An 18471-nucleotide genomic window follows, 5' to 3' on the forward strand; every position below is an offset into this window, starting at 1 on the left:
AAAACACGGTGTTAAGGAAGAGGTGGATTAACAGCTGGGCTCGTGCTAATCCCCCGAGCTAAGAGGGCGTGCACTATTATTCTTTTGGGTTTGTTCAGTAAACGTTTTGCTCTGGCTCCGATCGTCTGGCTCTTCCTCTACACAAATTTGGTGCCGAAACCCGGGAACCCCTGCTAGGGACTTGAGAGTGGAGGACATTCACAGGCCAGCACGATGACGGAGGCGTCACAGGAATCGACTTCGAGGGTTTTCCTCCTGCAAAAGAGGAAGTCGTTTCGGCAGAGATTGACCACTGTACTGAATGAAGCCGAGCAAGCTATGCAGGTCGTTGGAAGCTCTCAGGATCACACCACTCGTTGTGAGGTACTGCTTGAGCGCATCGTCAAATTCTCAGCCAGCCTGGATGACGTGGACAGAAAGTTGGAGTCTATGTTTACGGTCGAGGAGGTTGAAGCGGAACTTGAGAGAATGATCGACTATCAAGACCGGGTAACCACCATCACCTGCTTACTGAAGAAACATATCGTCGCGCAGTCTTTGAGAGCTGGTTCCATACTGGAGTCCAGAAATCCTGGTGAGCTGGCGCTTCCCATTGGAGAACGTAGTCGAACTGTAGGAGATAGCCGTCACAGACCGCAGTTACCGAAGTTGGAACTCCTCAAATATAATGGCAGTCAAGAGCACTGGCAGGAATTTTGGATAAGGTTCGAATCCCTGGTAGACAGCAATGCTTCCTTGTCGAACAACGAGAAGATGTCCTACCTGACAGCGGTTCTTACTGGCGAGGCTGCAGCTTCAATAAAGGGCGTCCAGCTGACGGGAGATATGTACGACACTGCGGTCAAGATGATTAAGGAAAGATTTGGAAATCCAAACATGCTGGTACAGTTTCATCTGAAGCGGTTGCTAGGTCTTCAGCTAGTACGCTTCTCCCGCAATGTTCTCGAACTGAGACGTCTTCACGACACAGTGAAGGCTCATATGAGGAGTTTAGAAGCGCTGGGTACTACCTCAAAGTCGTTTTGCTCTCTACTGTTTCCTGTTCTACAACAAGCGGTTCCGCAAGATATGATTCTCAGCTTCCAGAGGAAAGTTCACGGCGACGAACAATCGCTTGGAACTACATCGGCAGAAGATCGGTATGAGATACTTCTCACGAAGTTGCTAGACTTTATCAAGATGGAAGCTGAGTGCAGGGAGCAACTGCCACTGGCTACAGGAGATAGTGTCTACGACACGAGGAGGCCTATTCAGACGACCCAGAGGAAGTTACGGCAAACTTCTTCTGAAAGACTATCGTCCGCCTCCGCTCTTGGCGTCGAAGCCAGGAAACCGACTACCACTCGTGACAAGACGGAGCCCTGCTTCTTTTGCGGGAATGATCACGAGATGCTGAATTGCAACTTACAAGCAAATGTGGCAGAGTTGGAAGAAAGGCTTTGTAGCAGCCACAGATGCTTCCGATGCGGCAAACAGTATCATACAGCAAAGGTCTGCCGATCATTTCGTAGCCTCAAATGCAGAAAATGTAATGGACGACACTTAACTGTGCTGTGCAAGCAGAAGAGTACAGTACCAAGGTATGGAGGGACGGTACTCGCAAGTGGCACGTGGCAACGTACAGGTTTGCGACAGGACATAGTCCTGCTGCAGACTGCGCAAGTAGTCGTTTGCGCGGCCGGAGGAAAGGAGAAGTGCGTCCGTATCCTCATAGATGGGGGAAGTCAAAGAAGTTTCGTTAAGCGAGCACTGTCCAAGAAGTTGCAATTACCGACTGTTGGGAAAGAGCATTTGGTCATCAATACGGTAGGCAAGGCCGGAACCGAATCGTTGCATCGTAGAGTGAAAGTCAGGCTTCGGTCGCAGTATACTTCCGAGGAAGTTTGCATTGAAGCTCTTGAGATACCAGAAATCTGCATCGGCAATCTTCCTAATATTGACCGGAAATCTCTTGCTCAGCTGAAGTCCGAGGGAATGTCTTTAGCAGATGAAGCTACGTTCGCTGACGCGTCACCTGAAATACTGATACTTGTAGGAGCAGATTTCTATGGGTCCGTTGTAGCAGGGAGACAAGTACGAGTTCGTGACAATCTCATCGGTATGGAAACCATTTTCGGATGGACTCTACAAGGCCCTACGGGAAAGCAATCAGGTTACGAGTCTAACGTCCTACATGTGCAAGTGTCCAGCGTTAACCACGACGAGGTCTCCAATGCGCTGCAGTCTTTCTGGGAGTTAGAGCACCTTGGTATTGTTGACAGTGAAGAGTCGGAGGGCAAGAAGCATGAAGTTTTCCAGAGGTTTCAGGACACAACCAGATTTGAAGATGGTCGTTATACAGTGCGCCTGCCGTGGAATGAAGACCTCGTCTCACGACTGGGAAACAACAAGGCTGTAGCGGAGCAGCGTTTACGCAGCGCCACCCGTACTCTTTTGAGAGATCAAGAGGTCATGAACGAATACGATCAGGTGATACGACAGTATCTCATTAACGGTCATGCCGAGCGTATTGATGCAGCATCACCAACACCTGTTGCTGCCCCGGAATATTACATGCCACATCATGCAGTTATCAGACGCGAGAGGGAGACTACGAAGGTTAGAATTGTATTCGACGCCTCATCGAGTGCTCCGGGTTTTCTATCCCTGAACCAAGTTCTGCACGCCGGTCCAAAATTGAACTCTGACATCCTTTCTCTGCTCTTAAGGTTTCGAATGCATCGCATAGGCATGGTGGCAGACATCGAGAAAGCTTTCTTGCAGATTGCACTTCACAAACAGGATACAGACGCTCTGCGCTTCTTATGGTACACTTCGACGCCGATCGCAGGACAGCCTCTACCGTCTATTGAGACATGGCGCATGACACGAGTGCCATTCGGAGCACGATCTAGTCCGTTCCTGCTGTCCGCGACCATTCAGCATCATTTACAGCAAGTAGAGAAGGATTACTTGCAGACTGCTACGCTCTTGGAGCAATCCTTTTACGTGGACGATTTAGTGGTCAGTGTCAGCACCTCAGGAAATGCCAGGACACTTCATGAGGAAACTCTGAGCATATTCGAAGCGGCCGGCATGAAGATAAAGAAGTGGGTCACTAACGACGAGGCACTTCTACGAGAGATGTTTAAAAAGGGGAACTCTACAACGGAGACTACACAGAATCAGACTAAGAAGGTTTTGGGGGTCATGTGGGATCTTCAACATGATCAGTTACGATGTTCAGTTGCGTCTGTCCTGGACTCCATGACGGAAAAGGAGAGTGTCAAGAGACATGTACTGCAGACCATTTCCAGGATTTACGACCCATTTGGCCTGTTAGGACCCTTCACTATTTCGGGCAAGATCATGCTCCAGAAGATTTGGGAGGCAGGATTGCAATGGAATGATCAGTTACCTTCAGACATCGATGCAGAGTGGAGAGAGTGGTGCAAAGGAGTCGCGGAACTGCAGCACATATCTGTTCCTAGGGAGATAGCGAGCAACTCATTCGTCGACAGGCTGCGCAAGTTGCATATTTTCGCAGACGCCAGCCCAAGGGCATATGGTGCGGTAGTCTACCTCGAGCATTTGTCCGACGACGGTTCTCGCGGCATGGCATTTCTACTTAGCAAAAGCAGAGTCTCACCTCTCAAGCGCCAGACACTTCCGAGGCTTGAACTCACAGCAGCTCTTCTTGCTGCCAGATTATATCGCTTTGTATCCACTGCTTTGCAGACAGAGTTCGATTATGTATGTTGGACAGATTCCTTAATCACCTTGCATTGGATCAAGGGATCGGCATCCAGATGGAAGACCCACGTGGCAAACCGGGTGCGCCAGATACATGAGCTGACTTCTCCTGAAAGATGGCGTCATTGTCCTGGTGAAGAGAATCCGGCAGACTTTCTCACGAGAGGGATTAAGGGGCATGAGCTGCGTGACTGTGAAGTTTGGTGGAAAGGCCCACGATGGCTGAGTCAGCCAGATTTATGGCCGCACACAGCATTTCCAGATCATACTGAAGGAGACGAGGAATGCTTGGACGCTCAGGTGGCATTGGTCAGCTGCACGACACATTTACTTTCACCCGAACGTTTCAGTAGTGCCAATCGACTTCTTAGAGTCACCGCATGGATACTGCGCTACGTACACAACTCGAAGCGGTCAAACGTCAAGAAAACAGGTCCTCTCTCTACTGAAGAAATGGCGTCATCAGAGCTGTACTGGATCAAGGCTACTCAGACAAAGCTACCTACAGAAAGGTCCTCTCATCTAGAGAACTTCCGCCATTACCAGGATAACGATGGACTACTGCGACTAGAGGGTCGTCTGCAGTGCTCTCAGCAGTCACAAGCAGCCAAGCATCCCATACTGTTGCCGCCAGCGTCAGAGGCTTGGTTCACGTTGCTTATCATACTCAGAGAGCACTTAAGGATGTCCCACGCCGGTGTACAGGAAACTCTGCACCAGTTAAGAGAAGAATTCTGGGTAATCAAAGGTCGTCAGTCAGTGAAGTATGCTCTTTATCAATGTCTTTTTTGTCGACGACTGAAGACACGCCCCTGCACAGAGCAGGAGGCACCCTTACCTGCCGATAGGGTCACTCAGCAACTTGCGTTTGAAGTCGTTGGCGTAGATTTTGCGGGGCCACTTTATTACAGAACGGCCGAAGGGCAACGGAAAGCGTACGTGGCTCTTTTTACTTGCACAGTCACCAGGGCAATTCATCTTGAGCTCGTCTCCGACCAATCCTTCGGGACCTTCCTTATGGCCGTCAGACGCTTTGTAGCACGCCGAGGTTTGCCAAGGAAGGTCTATTCAGATAACTTCTTAACCTTTAAGAAAGCCGCTCGAGAGATTCCTGCCTTGCTGGCGAATCAGTTCCAAGCGGTACGTGAGTATGCCACACAAACACGAATAACATGGGAGTTTATTACCGAACGTGCCGCCTGGTGGGGAGGCTTCTGGGAGCGTATGGTACGCTCAGTTAAAGATGCTCTCAGAAGAACACTAGGTCGGAGTCAGCTAGACTTTCAACAGTTGCTGACCGTGTTAACAGAAGTCGAAGCGATCGTCAACTCACGGCCATTGACACAAATGTCAGAAGATCCTGGCGACACCCAAGCTTTGTCTCCGTCGCATCTGATATTGGGGAAGCGACTCACGGCGTTGCCGCCAATTAAGAGACGTCAGACAGCGTGCGTAGACGCCGAACCGTTAGAGGTGCTGCAAGTAAAGGAAAGGCTCCTCACTGCATACTGGAGGCAGTGGAACAAGGACTACTTGCTACAGCTTAGATCTGCAAACCTGAGTCGACATGCAACCTCCAACAGCGTTCAACCGCATCAACTCGTACTACTGGCGGATCAGCGGCAGCCAAGGATGTTTTGGAAGCTAGCAAGGGTGCAGGAGCTTCATACTGGACGTGATGGACTTGTACGATCGTGCACGCTCAAGACAGTCACTGGTTCCTTCATCAGAAGACCAATTCAGCTACTTCATCCTCTTGAGGTCTAGATTTGAGACGCATCGGGCGGGGGAGTGTTAAGGAAGAGGTGGATTAACAGCTGGGCTCGTGCTAATCCCCCGAGCTAAGAGGGCGTGCACTATTATTCTTTTGGGTTTGTTCAGTAAACGTTTTGCTCTGGCTCCGATCGTCTGGCTCTTCCTCTACACACGGTTTGCCAAGACGAACACGGTAAAACGGAGAAGCCAGTCAGAACTACGCTACCTACATCATCCATCTATCAGATCACACAAATCCTAGGAATCCGCGAACATGCTAGGCAATACAAGATTCCAAAGTTACATTATTGTAACTTAATTGTGACACCATTATTGTAACTTACGTTATCGTTATTGTACCTTTAACCGGTAGTTTGCGTTATCCTTGGTGTAACTCTGGCCGGCAGTTTGCGTCAGCGTTGGCGTTCAACGCTAGCCGCAACCAATAATGTTTCTGGTGGTTACTCGAGTCTTAATGACTCCGTTTAAGCACATGAAACAATTCTGGAATTCAGATCGTGCATTCGGCTTTCAAGACATTCTGTATTGACCATGCGCTGAATTCAACCACTCGTGAACCCCTTATGACATTCCTAATACAAATAGGTGACACCCTGAAGGAAAGTGATCTGGCAAGTATCAACGCAAGGGAAATTCTTTGACAGTATCGTCGTAGCGTTGCCTGCTTCACAAATTTCCATGGACAGCAGTTACGCACCCGCAGCAATCCCAACAAGCCCAGAGAACTCGCCGCTCTTTTTTTACGATTTCCCGGTAAAACAGACGATACGGTGGTCCTGTGTTCCCTCTTGGTGATGTTGGAATCACCTTGCAACCATTTCTTCTATAACAAAAGAAAGAAACGTTTTGGTTGCCGCACTTCCCAAACATTTCCGTGCTAGTACACGGAACACTGCAAAAGTATGACAATGTCACGCTCGTAGCACTGTACAGTCGCACTAACAGCTTTTCCTTCTTGCACTGGAAAGAAAATCGAGCTGAAAATGCTCACCGCATTGTCATTTCACACTGAAATCACAGGCGGCTAAGCGCTATTCGAAAGCAAATACTAAACCACGTGAAACAGAGTCGACTGCATAGCGTTATATAAACACCGATCCAAGCCCCGATCCGTGACGATGACGATAACGATGCTGATTCATGTCAATGGCTACGAGCTACGAGTAGTCCACCATACTGCACTTTTTTGTTCACGCATTTAATCCAAGGTATATGCTTCATCTAAAACGCAAAAAAGATATATGGAAAGGACGTTAGTGCACAAATTAGTCCGCCAAAGCCCTGTTTGTGTTCGCTTTTTCGTGGGAGCAGCCGAAATTGTTAAATGGCGACGTAGCAGACGACGTCAAGTTGTCACTATGGAGAACCAGGAATCGGAACCGGAACTGAACCCGAACCGAAAACAAAAAAAAAAAAACGTTATTTTCTGTCGAATCCGAACCGAACCATTTTTTCCTTGTCCCGAGCCGAACCGGAACTGAACAAAAAGAAAATGATACAGTTACCGGTTTGGGAAGAGGTGAAATAATTGTACCACCGACCCGCCTTTTTTTGTTTATTTATTTTTTGCACGATGCTAGATGCGAGTAAAGTTTGTGACTGCGCGAGTTTTGCCGGAGCAAAAGACTGCCCTGACCAGGTTCCATCACTTCACTTTTCGTTTTCAGCAGACGACCACGAGAGGACAATAGAGTAAAATATCAGGTAAATAATAAATGTGATTATTACTAGTCCTTTGGCCCTGCGACGACAGACGAAGAAACGAGACAGCGATGACTGATTATTACTAGTCTTATGTTTTCACGTGCTTTCATGAAAGGTTTTCTCACCTGAAACAGTCATCTCACACTTTTCTGTTACAACCGTGTACGGTGAGGGTAAGCTCGTTTTCATTTAGCAAAATTACTACCGATGAACCGGTTAAACCAGGACCGAAAAAAGTTGCGGTTCCAATCCCTGTAAATGTCCCAACCGCTGACCGCTTTTCTTCTTTCTTTTATTTTTTTTTCGGGGGGGGGGGTTCACACTGAGCCGAACCGGAACCGAACCCACCCACCAAACCAGCAATATCCAACAGACCTCCCAAATTGGTCTCACACGTCACATATGTCACCTGTATCCTCACAACGTCCTCTGTATATACACAATGAGACGTCACAAATATCCCCTAGTGAATATTCTGTGGATATACTACGAATATCACAACTGTGACATTTCTTTTGATTACAGTAAAGATTTATTGTGTCAATAGTGTCATCAGTTGTGTCATTTCCAGCATTCTCAGAACGCATGACAATTTCATTCTTTTTCCATCAAAATGTTATCTACCTTTAATAAATAACTTCTCACTTCAGACATGTCCAACAGAACAAATAAAAGCTCTCACAGAATAAGCTGCCAGTCAACACCGACTGTTGATTTAACGTAGAATGTACGTTGTCTAATTTTGAACAATGTTGTATGTAGATATATAGTACTGAATGAACGCTGTTTCAACTGTACCTGGTCAATGGTGGATTGTGAACATAGAGAACAACGTTGATTTTCCAAGAGCCACTCTAGTTACGCAGCAAATATTCGCGTGGATTCTACATTGTACCCTCAACATATTGTCAAACTTTATTACCAATGGGAAAGTCGTTGCTTCTTTACCGATCATCCTGCGCACCCGATTTGTTCATGTGCCGTTCGCATGTAGAGTAAGGCCTGTTTGACGTTGTATTTATCTTAGAGCACTGCACGGGCCCGAGCTTACCCGAAAGCCCGAGCCCGGCGCGGGCCGGGCCGGGCTCGGGCTTCAGCCATCGGGCCGAGTATGGGCTTGACAACGCCAGACATGGTCGGGCATGTACGCGAACATATTTCACTTCACGAGACTGGACAGCTGAAGTTTCACGTTACTTTTTTTTCCCCTTGTGTATGCGATATCAGGTATTCTCATCTGAGGACTATCACTTTTTTTACATGTGATCATGCTTATTTCGTGAACGGGTCTGGATTTCACGCGTGCACTCACACACATTAGGGGACGATTGGAGCGGGGTCCTGCACGAGCGTCAGTTATAGGTTAGGTGTTGGGACATATTTCGTTCTCGCGAGCGTCTGGCACAAGGGTCAGTGAGGTTAAGTGTTCTGATATATTTCGTTTTTATGAGGGTCCGGCAAGAGGATAGGTTAGGTTAGGTGTTCTGACATATATTTCGTGCGCGTGAGAGTTCAAGAAAAAAGAACTAACACTGGAGCATGTACAATAGAGCGGTGATGAGTCTCCCTTGAATCGCAATGTACACACGCCCACGCGCCGCTGCGCGCTGCGTTCCCAAACAAGCAACCACCAAGCACAGAGCGGCTTGCCGGCAGAGAAACACAGCCGCTGCTGCGTTCGAGTGTACCTCCTGACTCTCCACCAGTTAGCTGCGTCCTTTTCCTTGCTCCGTTGTGCTCGTTAATATATCTAAATACGCCTCCGAACCTCGAGAACGAATAGAGCACAGGCGGGCTTGGACCGGGCCTGAGCATGGAAACAGTCGGGTACGGGCTGGGCCCGGGCCGGTGGAGTCGGGCTCGGGCCGGGCCCGGGCTGGAAATATATAGAATGGCCCGGGCCGGCCACGGGCCGTAGCGGCTGGGCCTGGGCCGGACACGGGCCTGAAAGTGCTCTAATTGCATTCGTCATAATAATAATATTTATTTTATACCCTCCTATCAGTACATTTGCTAATCATATTTGTAACGACTCATCACGTATCGAACCATATTCAATAAAAAAGATAGAAAAAACATATTTTCGCTTTTCCACGGGAATTATAATGATCGGGCATGTAACCATCTATGCTCTGAAAAAAAAAAACTGCGATAGGTCATTGTCTTGCATTTGTTCCCACTTGTTGTTCTTTACGCCTATTTATGGCATTGTTTGAGCCGCCATCTCAATAGATGGAATGAACTATGTTATTGGTTATCTTTCAGGGATGACGATTCCGGAGAGGCGTAGCAATTAGGGCATTATTATTATCATCTTATTATGCGTCTTATCAGTGTCACCCTGTATAGTTAGTTATCAGCCTGTTTATGTTGTAATATATTTTGTACTATTAGAAACATCGTTTTTTTACAGTGCACGTAACATCGGTGTACTTGGTTTGTGTTCAATAAACAAGAGTTCGTCGTACAATATTCTCTATTGCAGTGTACTATTTCCGTAGAATAAATAAAAATTGCAAAAAAGCAACAAATACAATAATGATAATACGTCCTGTATATGTCCTTTATATGTTCAAATATCCCTGAGAGACATTCCTGGAACCTTCCCAGGATCAGCAAATACGGAAGAAATACATGTCCTCTGTCTGTCCTAGTGACGTCAACGGGCTATTCAGCCTAATCCCTGGGATATCCTAAAATCCCAAGCGGGATATCGTGTGGACGTTTCTCAGACATATATGGTTTACTGGGGAAGCAGCAACCTTCTCCCCAAGTACACAAAGCAAAGGCATCCCAGGGGAATTGTTAGTTTGGCTTTCTGCAGTACAAGCTAGAAATAACAAGTGCGATGCAACAAAGGCGTGAAATGTAGTATTTCCGTGTTTTCAGATTCCTGGCCTGATACGGGCAAGAAAATTTAAGAGTCATGTGCACGTACGAAAGCTGTGATGGGCGTCTGCAGAGTTGCACGCGTTACTCTAAAAACGTAACTGTTACTATAACCCGAGTGGCAGAAGTGATTTTTACTGTGTATGCACAGTGCGTTCTCCTGAGACAATAGTTTATTATTGCTGGGTCTAGGACATTTCGGTGCACGGACGTTTCGGTGCAAAGCGTTACAGCGGCGGGGGCGGGAGATCACTGCAACGTCGGTTCCGGGAAAAATGGTCCCAGGAATGGCTGCCACGATGTCGACATATCGTAATAAAACAAAGGGAAGAGGGCGGTTTGGCATAAAATGTAGTGCTGTAAAGGAATTAGGTTTACATAGAGAAGAACGTGCTTTTTGGTTTACTATTATAGATTTACTACCTATTCTGCATGTGATCGTGGTCTCTCGTGGCTTTTAAACTTTTGGGGCAGTTTCTTTTTTAATATTTTGCGCCCCATGTTCTAGTCGCTGCTGTACAGATATTCATTTTTTTTCTCTTTTTCCAAGAATAGATGAAGAATTTCTTTGTCATTTTGTAATATTACCTCAAAGTGGGTATTTTCAAGGTACTGATAACTCAACTCAACTCATTTTATTGCAACAAAATATATGCAATTATGATATTATACAATTTTAATTCCATTTGTTGAGGACTTGTCGGTTACCGCTTTGGTGTAAGGATTTGGTTAGACGTTATATCCCTTGTATTCCAAAAAGCTTACCAAGTTACCATGTCGCGTTCCTGTGTTCTCGTGTCGATAAAAACTCTGCACCTTCCCGCTGCCCTTCAAGTTTCCATAAATGGAACAGAAGTCCTAAAGCATGGAATAAGCCATTTTATCATATTATGGCCATCCCGGTAGTGATTCATTCTGATGAATTATGTTAAAAATAATGCGGTCCGCAGTAAAGGAAACACTACAAAAAAAAATGACTTGAGCGACAAAAGTAACACGTTTAATGCACTCCGACTTGCACTACGCATAGGTTCAGTCAGCCAGCTTTTGCTCTCGAGTTACGAAAACAAAAGCTTGAGGTGAAACCACAGAAGCAGTATACAGGGTGTATGCTCTATGTGCCCAGAAATCATATTTAAAGCGAGCGATAAAAGAAAAGCAAGTGGTACTTTTCTGCTACTTGTGTAAGAAACAGGTACTGCTTCACTATAGTAGAAACTGTTTCTCAAGTAGCTCAAAAATAGAGCTCGTTTCTCTTTTGTCGTTCGCTTTAAATAAAATTTCTGAACACGTTAGAGAAAGCACCCTGCATAATTGTCCATCACGTAATTTATTATTTGAAATTATTTTATTATTTTAGGGCACCGCAATAATTTTATGGCTACCGAGTCTAACAGCTTTCGGACGGGCACCACGGTAATTCTATGTCGTTGTTTAGGCCTTGTAAATACGCTGCCATCACCGAGGAAAAAGTATGTAGAAATACAAGGGCAATAACATCGAATCAAATGCTTCCACTGAAGGTGTAAGAAATGGAATTCAAAATCCATAGTATCCGTACCTTGAGGATACCCTTTCCGAGATAATACTCACTACAAAATGACAAAGCAATTCTTCATCTACTCTTGAAAAAATAAATAAAAAATAAATATCTGTACAGCACCGACCAGAACGTGGGGTGTAAAATACTAAGAAAGAAAATTCCCCAAATGTTTAAAAGCCACCAGAGACCACAAACACATGCAGATCAGGTCTTAAATTTAGAATAATACACAAAAAAAAGCACGTTCTTCTCTATGTAAACCAAATTCCTTGACGACACTACTTTTGATGCCAAGCCACCCTCTTCCCTTTATTTTGTTACGATATGTCGACATTGTGACAGCCATTCCCGAGACCGTTTTTCCGGGACACGTCAGCAACGTTATGCACCGAAATTTCCGCACCGAAATGACCTGCACAGAAATGTCCGGATCCGATGATGATGATGATGATGATGGTAATGATGATGATGATTATTATTATTATTTTTATTATTATATGCTACTATTATTATTATTAATATTATTAATTACTTATTATTATTATTATTATTACTATTATTATTATTATTATACTTTTGCCACCAAATTTGTTGCGACACATAATTTGTGAAAACAGGACGCACGTAAAAATCCTGTTGAGCATTGGTCCGCCCTAAGCATTCGGACGGTGCCTAAATGTCTGGTGAGGAAATGTCCTGGACCCCGCTGGGTGTAGAAAAAAAAGGTCGGTGGTTGCGTGGGCGAAAAATAAAATAAAAACGCTCCCGCAGGCTCCTGCGCGCTCAAAAATGCGAATCCAGGGCAGTTGCTCACAGTACGAAAGCTCAAAGCGGACAAATGCTCACCAAGTCTTTTGCCTGCTGTTTTCTCAAGTTATGTGTCGCGTTCAGTTACACAGTACAACAGAAAAATGTTTCTTTCAGGAGAACACATTTCGTTGCGGCTGGTGAGGGAGGGCGGCTAGAGAGGAACATCAAATTTCAACGTCATGTTTTTAACCACGCCCATGACTGAAGCATACATGTACACAAGCATAGAAGCGTGGTAGGACTCCCGTACTAGTGGGTTATGTCGGTAGAGGCGAAGCATGAGTGTAATAATCTAGTGTATCTATCGGCCTTTCACTTACTCCTAAAAATATATTTAATAGTTGCGACATCCTCTCGGAACTCTTTATTTTTCGGTCTTGTTATAATCCGCCCTTCGACTTTTCGGCATAAGCCCATTAAAAACAAATGTGTCTCCGAACATTTACAAATCGGGAGAACAAATGGTAGCACCACCTGGTCAGTTGTGATGTGTTTCATGAGCCGTGCGAAACCATGCGCTTGTACTTTTCGGCACGCAGGAGCCTGCGGGATAATTTTTTCTTTCACATTCACAACTAGATTTTGTCCTACTCCCGTACACCAAAATGTCCGTACACCGAGACGTCCTGCACCGTGGGGCGCGGGCAATTGCTCACCGGACAATTGCTCACAAAACAATAAAAAAAAAAACGAAGAAAAAAACTGCTGAGGCCGGACAATTGCTCACCACAGAACCGTTGAAGCCGGGCAATTACTCACCGGGTCTGTCACCACACTTATATTGTGATTTTATTTCGCGTTTATGGCGCTTGACTTTTTTATGTTAGATACACTTCATTTTTAGTCTAAGTTGCTTCAAATAGCTAGGAAATCCCCCAGTGAAGACTGGGAGGCGGTAGGTCGCCCAGGCAAGAGATGCAGGCACGCTTGAAGAGTCTTTGCCAGGACCTGCGTCCATGGGGCGTTCTAATCGGATTTTTTTCATGGGGGGGCAGCACGGTGCTTCCAGCGGGCGGGCGGGGGGGGGAGGGGCAAAGCATGCAACTACCTTACCGCCTTCCGTGGCGCGGACTGATTATGATATTACTATGACATCTGAGAACAAAATCGTGACGTATAGATAGAGTGTGCTCAATTTTCACAAGTGACCTTGGCCCCCTCGCGGTACGCCCATGCTAGTATTTAACACATCAGAGCTTAACCACTAAAGTTCAGGAATTTTCTATGTCTGTCCAAGTCAGTATAGCAGCCGCATTTTAGCGCCCGATTCGCGGCTTAGCAGGGCCGGCACGACTGAACAGCACGTGTTAGGTTAGTCCAAGTTCAGTGTTTGCATTGCTATGTCCAGGTTAGTCTAAGTTCGCTGTTGACAGTTTCCCGCGCGCGACTGTGCATTTTATAGTTAGATAACATTTATTTACAGTGTTTATATTGCAGCGGGGATTTCGATCACTTTATTTCGAGGTACATCGAAGTTCAGCTAACATAGAAAAGTCAAGTCTTTCAATTACGACTTTCATCGTTAATTTCTTAGGTAATTTGAGGATTCGTATGTATTTGTTCCTTGTATGTTATTCCAGCCTCAGAACATCAGTTGTCTCATGTACTAAAGAAGACGACATGCTACGCTGACACATCCTATTTGTCCTTGTATTATTGATGACTTCGATCAAAAGTGAACTGTTTTAACCTTTTGCATAGATTGACTTCGTGCGAAAACACCTACTGCGCAGTAACTGATACTGCACTTTATAATTGGAGATAAAAAACAGATTATTATATTTTTCGTGTAATGACAAAATTTCTCCTAACTGTAACATTTGTCAGGAACACAGCTAACAATACGGACTACACGCAGATATCGAAATTTCCCCGTATACTGTAAGGCGGTCAAGACAGGAAACCTGGTACCGAAACCAGAACTTTACTCTGAAACGAGCTTATTTGTTTCTTTTTTTTCTTCTAAAACATAACTCGCTAGGCTGTGACATATTGTCATTTTCTCGTGACGATGCTCACTAAACCATAGTGGGCAATAAAGGTAATGCGCGTCTTTTTTATATATATATTTTTTTTATTCACGGACATCGATATACCGCGTTTGCGCGCACGGGACCTTTCTTTTTTCTCCCATAACAGCTCGGACTTTCTTTTTTACACATCATGCGCTATCACTCAACAAAGTTCACGAAATTTGAGTTTGGCAGTCGGAGAGAAACCTCGCAGACGATTTTGTCAAACGCGACTCCTTTGCAGGGGGAAAACGACTGGCACAATCTCAAAACACACGGCAGGGCCAAGCTCTACTGGTTTTCACAGCTTTGTTTGTGTACTTGAAGATCTAGGCCAGAAGAGCACATTGTACTCCGTTGCGCGTATGCGGCAGCGGGATTACCGACGGGGTATCGAAGAGCACGAGGGAAAGGATAGGAAGAAAGAAGGAAAAGAACATGAGGGAGGAGGTGAAGGTGGATACGCCACGTGGTGCCAATTTCATGAACTAAATCGGGGTGTCCGCCAATTCTGCTCATCTCAGAATTTGAGAAAAGTGGCTCCGAGGTGTGGAGTGGATGTTTTCTTTAATGCTCCGTTGAAATTGCAGTCTCTTTGCGCAAGAATAAATGTACCAAAAAGGCCTTTAGCATATAATGTGAAATATCGACAGCCATTCGTGGATTGCAAGCTTGATATCGTCTACCGCATACCGCTTCAGTATGGCAGATGCTATCTTGGTCAATCATGTAGATGCCTTAACATTAGGCTTATGGAACATGCCTCTTCATTTGGAAGAACCCCATCCGATCACTTGAGTGTCCATTGCCGCGATTGTAAGTGTGCCTTTTTCAATCAGACCAAGGTGCTGGCAGTTCATAAAGTTATGTTGGTGCGGGAGATAATGGATGCATTTCATATTGCCACGTGTAAAGACAGATGTGTCAGCTCCCCTTCTGTCACGTTGGCAGATGTGCAAATAGATTTTCTGCGCATGGATAAGATGTTTAGTGCTATCTCCCAGACGGCAGCATAAACCTCTGTACATTTTTAGGTGATAGTCAGTGATCTAGATGTTAACGTCATTGTGATTGGGAGTTTAATGGCGTAGCGACAACCCTAGATGTTAACGTTTAAGATGCTGTGTTCCTTGATTAAACTTCAGTTGAGAGTCTGCAGTTGTCCTGTCTACTTCTATACTGTCCTTGTCTTCTTGCTGTTATTCTGCATCATGACTCAAAACAGCACATAAAAAAATTGCTTCAGAGATGGTCGAAGTTACGTCTGTAACTCAACGTCATTCGCAACGTAACTTCCACCATCTATGAAGCAAATGTTTTAATGTGCTGTTTTGAGTCATCATGAAGAATGTTTGTGAGTAAAATGAACGATGTCACCAGTGGGAATATGTGGGATGCGCGCTCTCGAATTTACGCGTTTTCTGTAGACACCCCTCACAAAAAGACTGTTGGGGGCGTTGCCCTAATTCACAATACGATGTACTCGCTATGCGAAGGAAGGGCATTTCGAGACAAACACAATGATGTTGATTACTTACGGGTATCACAACTGGGAGACGAGTTGAGGTGACCAAAACGTACCATATTTTACAAATGAGGCAACTTTGCGATTTTTTATCTCCTAAAAGGCAAACCTTAGGATCTTCATCTTCAGAACTCAGAATGCAATACCCAACCCATATAATATGTGGAGAAAAAGCCCGCTGAATATGCCAAATAATTATGAAGATACGTGGCGTCAAACTGCGTAGGAAGCGCAATGGTTGAAATGCCCACATCTGAAAAAATAACCACCAATTATTTTCAACTACTTTCAGCACCAATATGCCTCCTAAGGACAAGGCTTTAATACATGTTTGAAAGAAAAAATTGAGGAGGTCGACCGGACCAGCCTGCCTGATCCGACACGAAATCACCCAGTAGGTAATGTCGGGCTAGAGTTGGAGCGCCCAACTGGGCTCATTGCAGTTAACATACCCTTTGGGAGGTCACACTAGAAATTTGATTGTTCTACAGTACACATTTATGTTTTAATATGTAGAGCAAAGACAGAGTGTTTCATGTAAAGTGAATATTCATAAAACACCTTGTGCGTATGTAAACAGGATAAGACATACAGACAGACACATGACAAGTACTGACTTGTAACTGAGGTTTTTTTAACCACTGCTCGTCATTAACACTTTCTCAGGTGTCAGCATTCATCTTAAATGCCAGTGGCAACAGGTGATGAAAGGTGGTGTGATCAGGCTCCGATTTATAAAAGTGCCAAGTTTTTTTTACACAATACCGCACAAGCTGCTGTAGGCAGTGTTCGGTGTTGGTTGCACGTTGTCAACCATGTACGTAGTTTTGGTTTTTTCTCTTCTTCGTAAGCTGACTAAATAAAAGCGAACTGCAGGAGCCGTTTTTTCAGTTCCTGCGAGCCGACGAAGTTGTTGGGTTGTCAGCTTCTTGCGCGCGTCTTAGGTCACCTGCGACAATTCCATGTTCCTGGATCAACATTCGGCAGTAGGTTAATCGGTAGGCAGTAGATAAAGTAGGTAATCCGTTATCAAGAAGTTATACTGGAGCTCTAATAAATGATTTCTTAAATAACGGTTTTCAGCTTGAATATTTTTCATGTGCTGCCTGCCCCTGGAATTGTACGGGGGATTAGGACGTTCTAAGGTATAAAGCTTGTTGTACTTCACTTTTAGTTATTGCAATCTTCATATTTCTCTTAGTATTTGCATGTATACTGCAACAACATAGTTCCTTTATAATTCGTTGTTTCTCGTCTGTAAGGTTTTAATTACAAAAGCAAAATATTATTCAGTTATATGAATTCCGTCACTCTGTACCCCGTAGTTAGTGCTTGATGTTTCCCACGCACATCCAGCCAGTCCGGCCAGCCAGTCATCATCAGGCCGTCCCAGGAAACTGAAGGGACAGAGCAAGTGCATCAACACACCAGTGTTAAAGAACTGGTGCTACGATCCTCAGCGAAACGTCAGGCTACGTCAAGGTAGCTATCGCACTTCGACAGTATTGACGGAGGCAGTATGCACCAAAGTGTTGGACACTAAAGTGAAAGGAACAGTGGAGAAAGCAGCAACCACGGGACAAGTCATCCGTCGTAGCGGAGAAACTTCAAACTATACTCACGAGGTAGGTGAGCGTTAGTTTCCCAGAGGTCCACAAGTAGGGTAGCTTTGCCGCGTTGGGTTCTTATAGCTATTGTGCGCCTTGGTGTTCAGGTGTGGTAGGGTAGGCTTTCAGGGTTTTTGCGCGGTGTCTCATGAACCCTCTGTAGTTGAGCAACAACGCAAGCGAGGATACTTGAGTATTGTGTAATAGTTCATGCTTACACGCAGCAAAGCAAAAGAAGAGCAAGCAAAAACCATCGCAAAAATGACCGAGGTAGCAAACGGGAGCGTAAGTCCCTCCGACACGGCTCCGGCAAGTGTAAGCGCCGAGATTTTGCGCCTTCAAATCCAGCTAGAACAAGAAAGTTCTCGAAGGTTGGAGCTAGAACTTAGCCGAGATGATCGCTCGTCTTGCAGCGAAACGCCGTCTACGTGAACGCGCGAAGAGAACCTCGATTACTTCGCCAAAAGGATAAAAACTGTGTTGCTGCCGCTGCCAGCTGATCGGGAAGTACCCATGAGGTTCGGAGGGGTAGAAGGTGTGTTTAAGTCGTATAAAGTGCCAAAGGATGTTCAAAGTCATCTGGTCCTACCGCTTATTGCGAATAGAGTAGGCCATCTGTACTCGAAGCTCAGCACTGACGAGCTTAATGATTATCAGACTGTAAAAGAAGCGGTACTCGCAGCCCTTCGCCTCTCTCCAGGCGAGTACAAGAAGCGCTTTATGGAAGCAGTAAAAGCACGCGACGAGACGTGGTCCAACTATTGGGACAGACTACGTAGTTATATGTCAGCATATGCAAAGGCCCGCGAAGTAAAAACCTACGATGAGCTAATAACGTTGCTTATCGCGGACCGCTGTGTCGATTCCTTAACA

At 45.3% G+C, this 18471-nt stretch overlaps 1 protein-coding gene across 1 annotated transcript; it reads left to right on the forward strand.

Annotated features, from left to right (window-relative positions):
* The first annotated feature begins 213 nt into the window (after positions 1 to 213).
* LOC135392079 (uncharacterized) lies at positions 214 to 5499 on the forward strand. Its single transcript, XM_064622740.1, has one exon. The coding sequence runs from the start codon at positions 214 to 216 to the stop codon at positions 5497 to 5499; it is 5286 nt and encodes a 1761-aa protein (XP_064478810.1).
* The last annotated feature ends 12972 nt before the right edge of the window (positions 5500 to 18471 follow it).

This window comes from Ornithodoros turicata, chromosome 1 (assembly GCF_037126465.1).
Source record: "Ornithodoros turicata isolate Travis chromosome 1, ASM3712646v1, whole genome shotgun sequence".
In the NCBI taxonomy this organism is placed as follows: domain Eukaryota; kingdom Metazoa; phylum Arthropoda; class Arachnida; order Ixodida; family Argasidae; genus Ornithodoros; species Ornithodoros turicata.

Bases quoted from the DNA above. Each gene is read 5' to 3' on its own strand.
- LOC135392079 (XM_064622740.1), top strand. From the start codon at position 214: ATGACGGAGGCGTCACAGGAATCGACTTCGAGGGTTTTCCTCCTGCAA.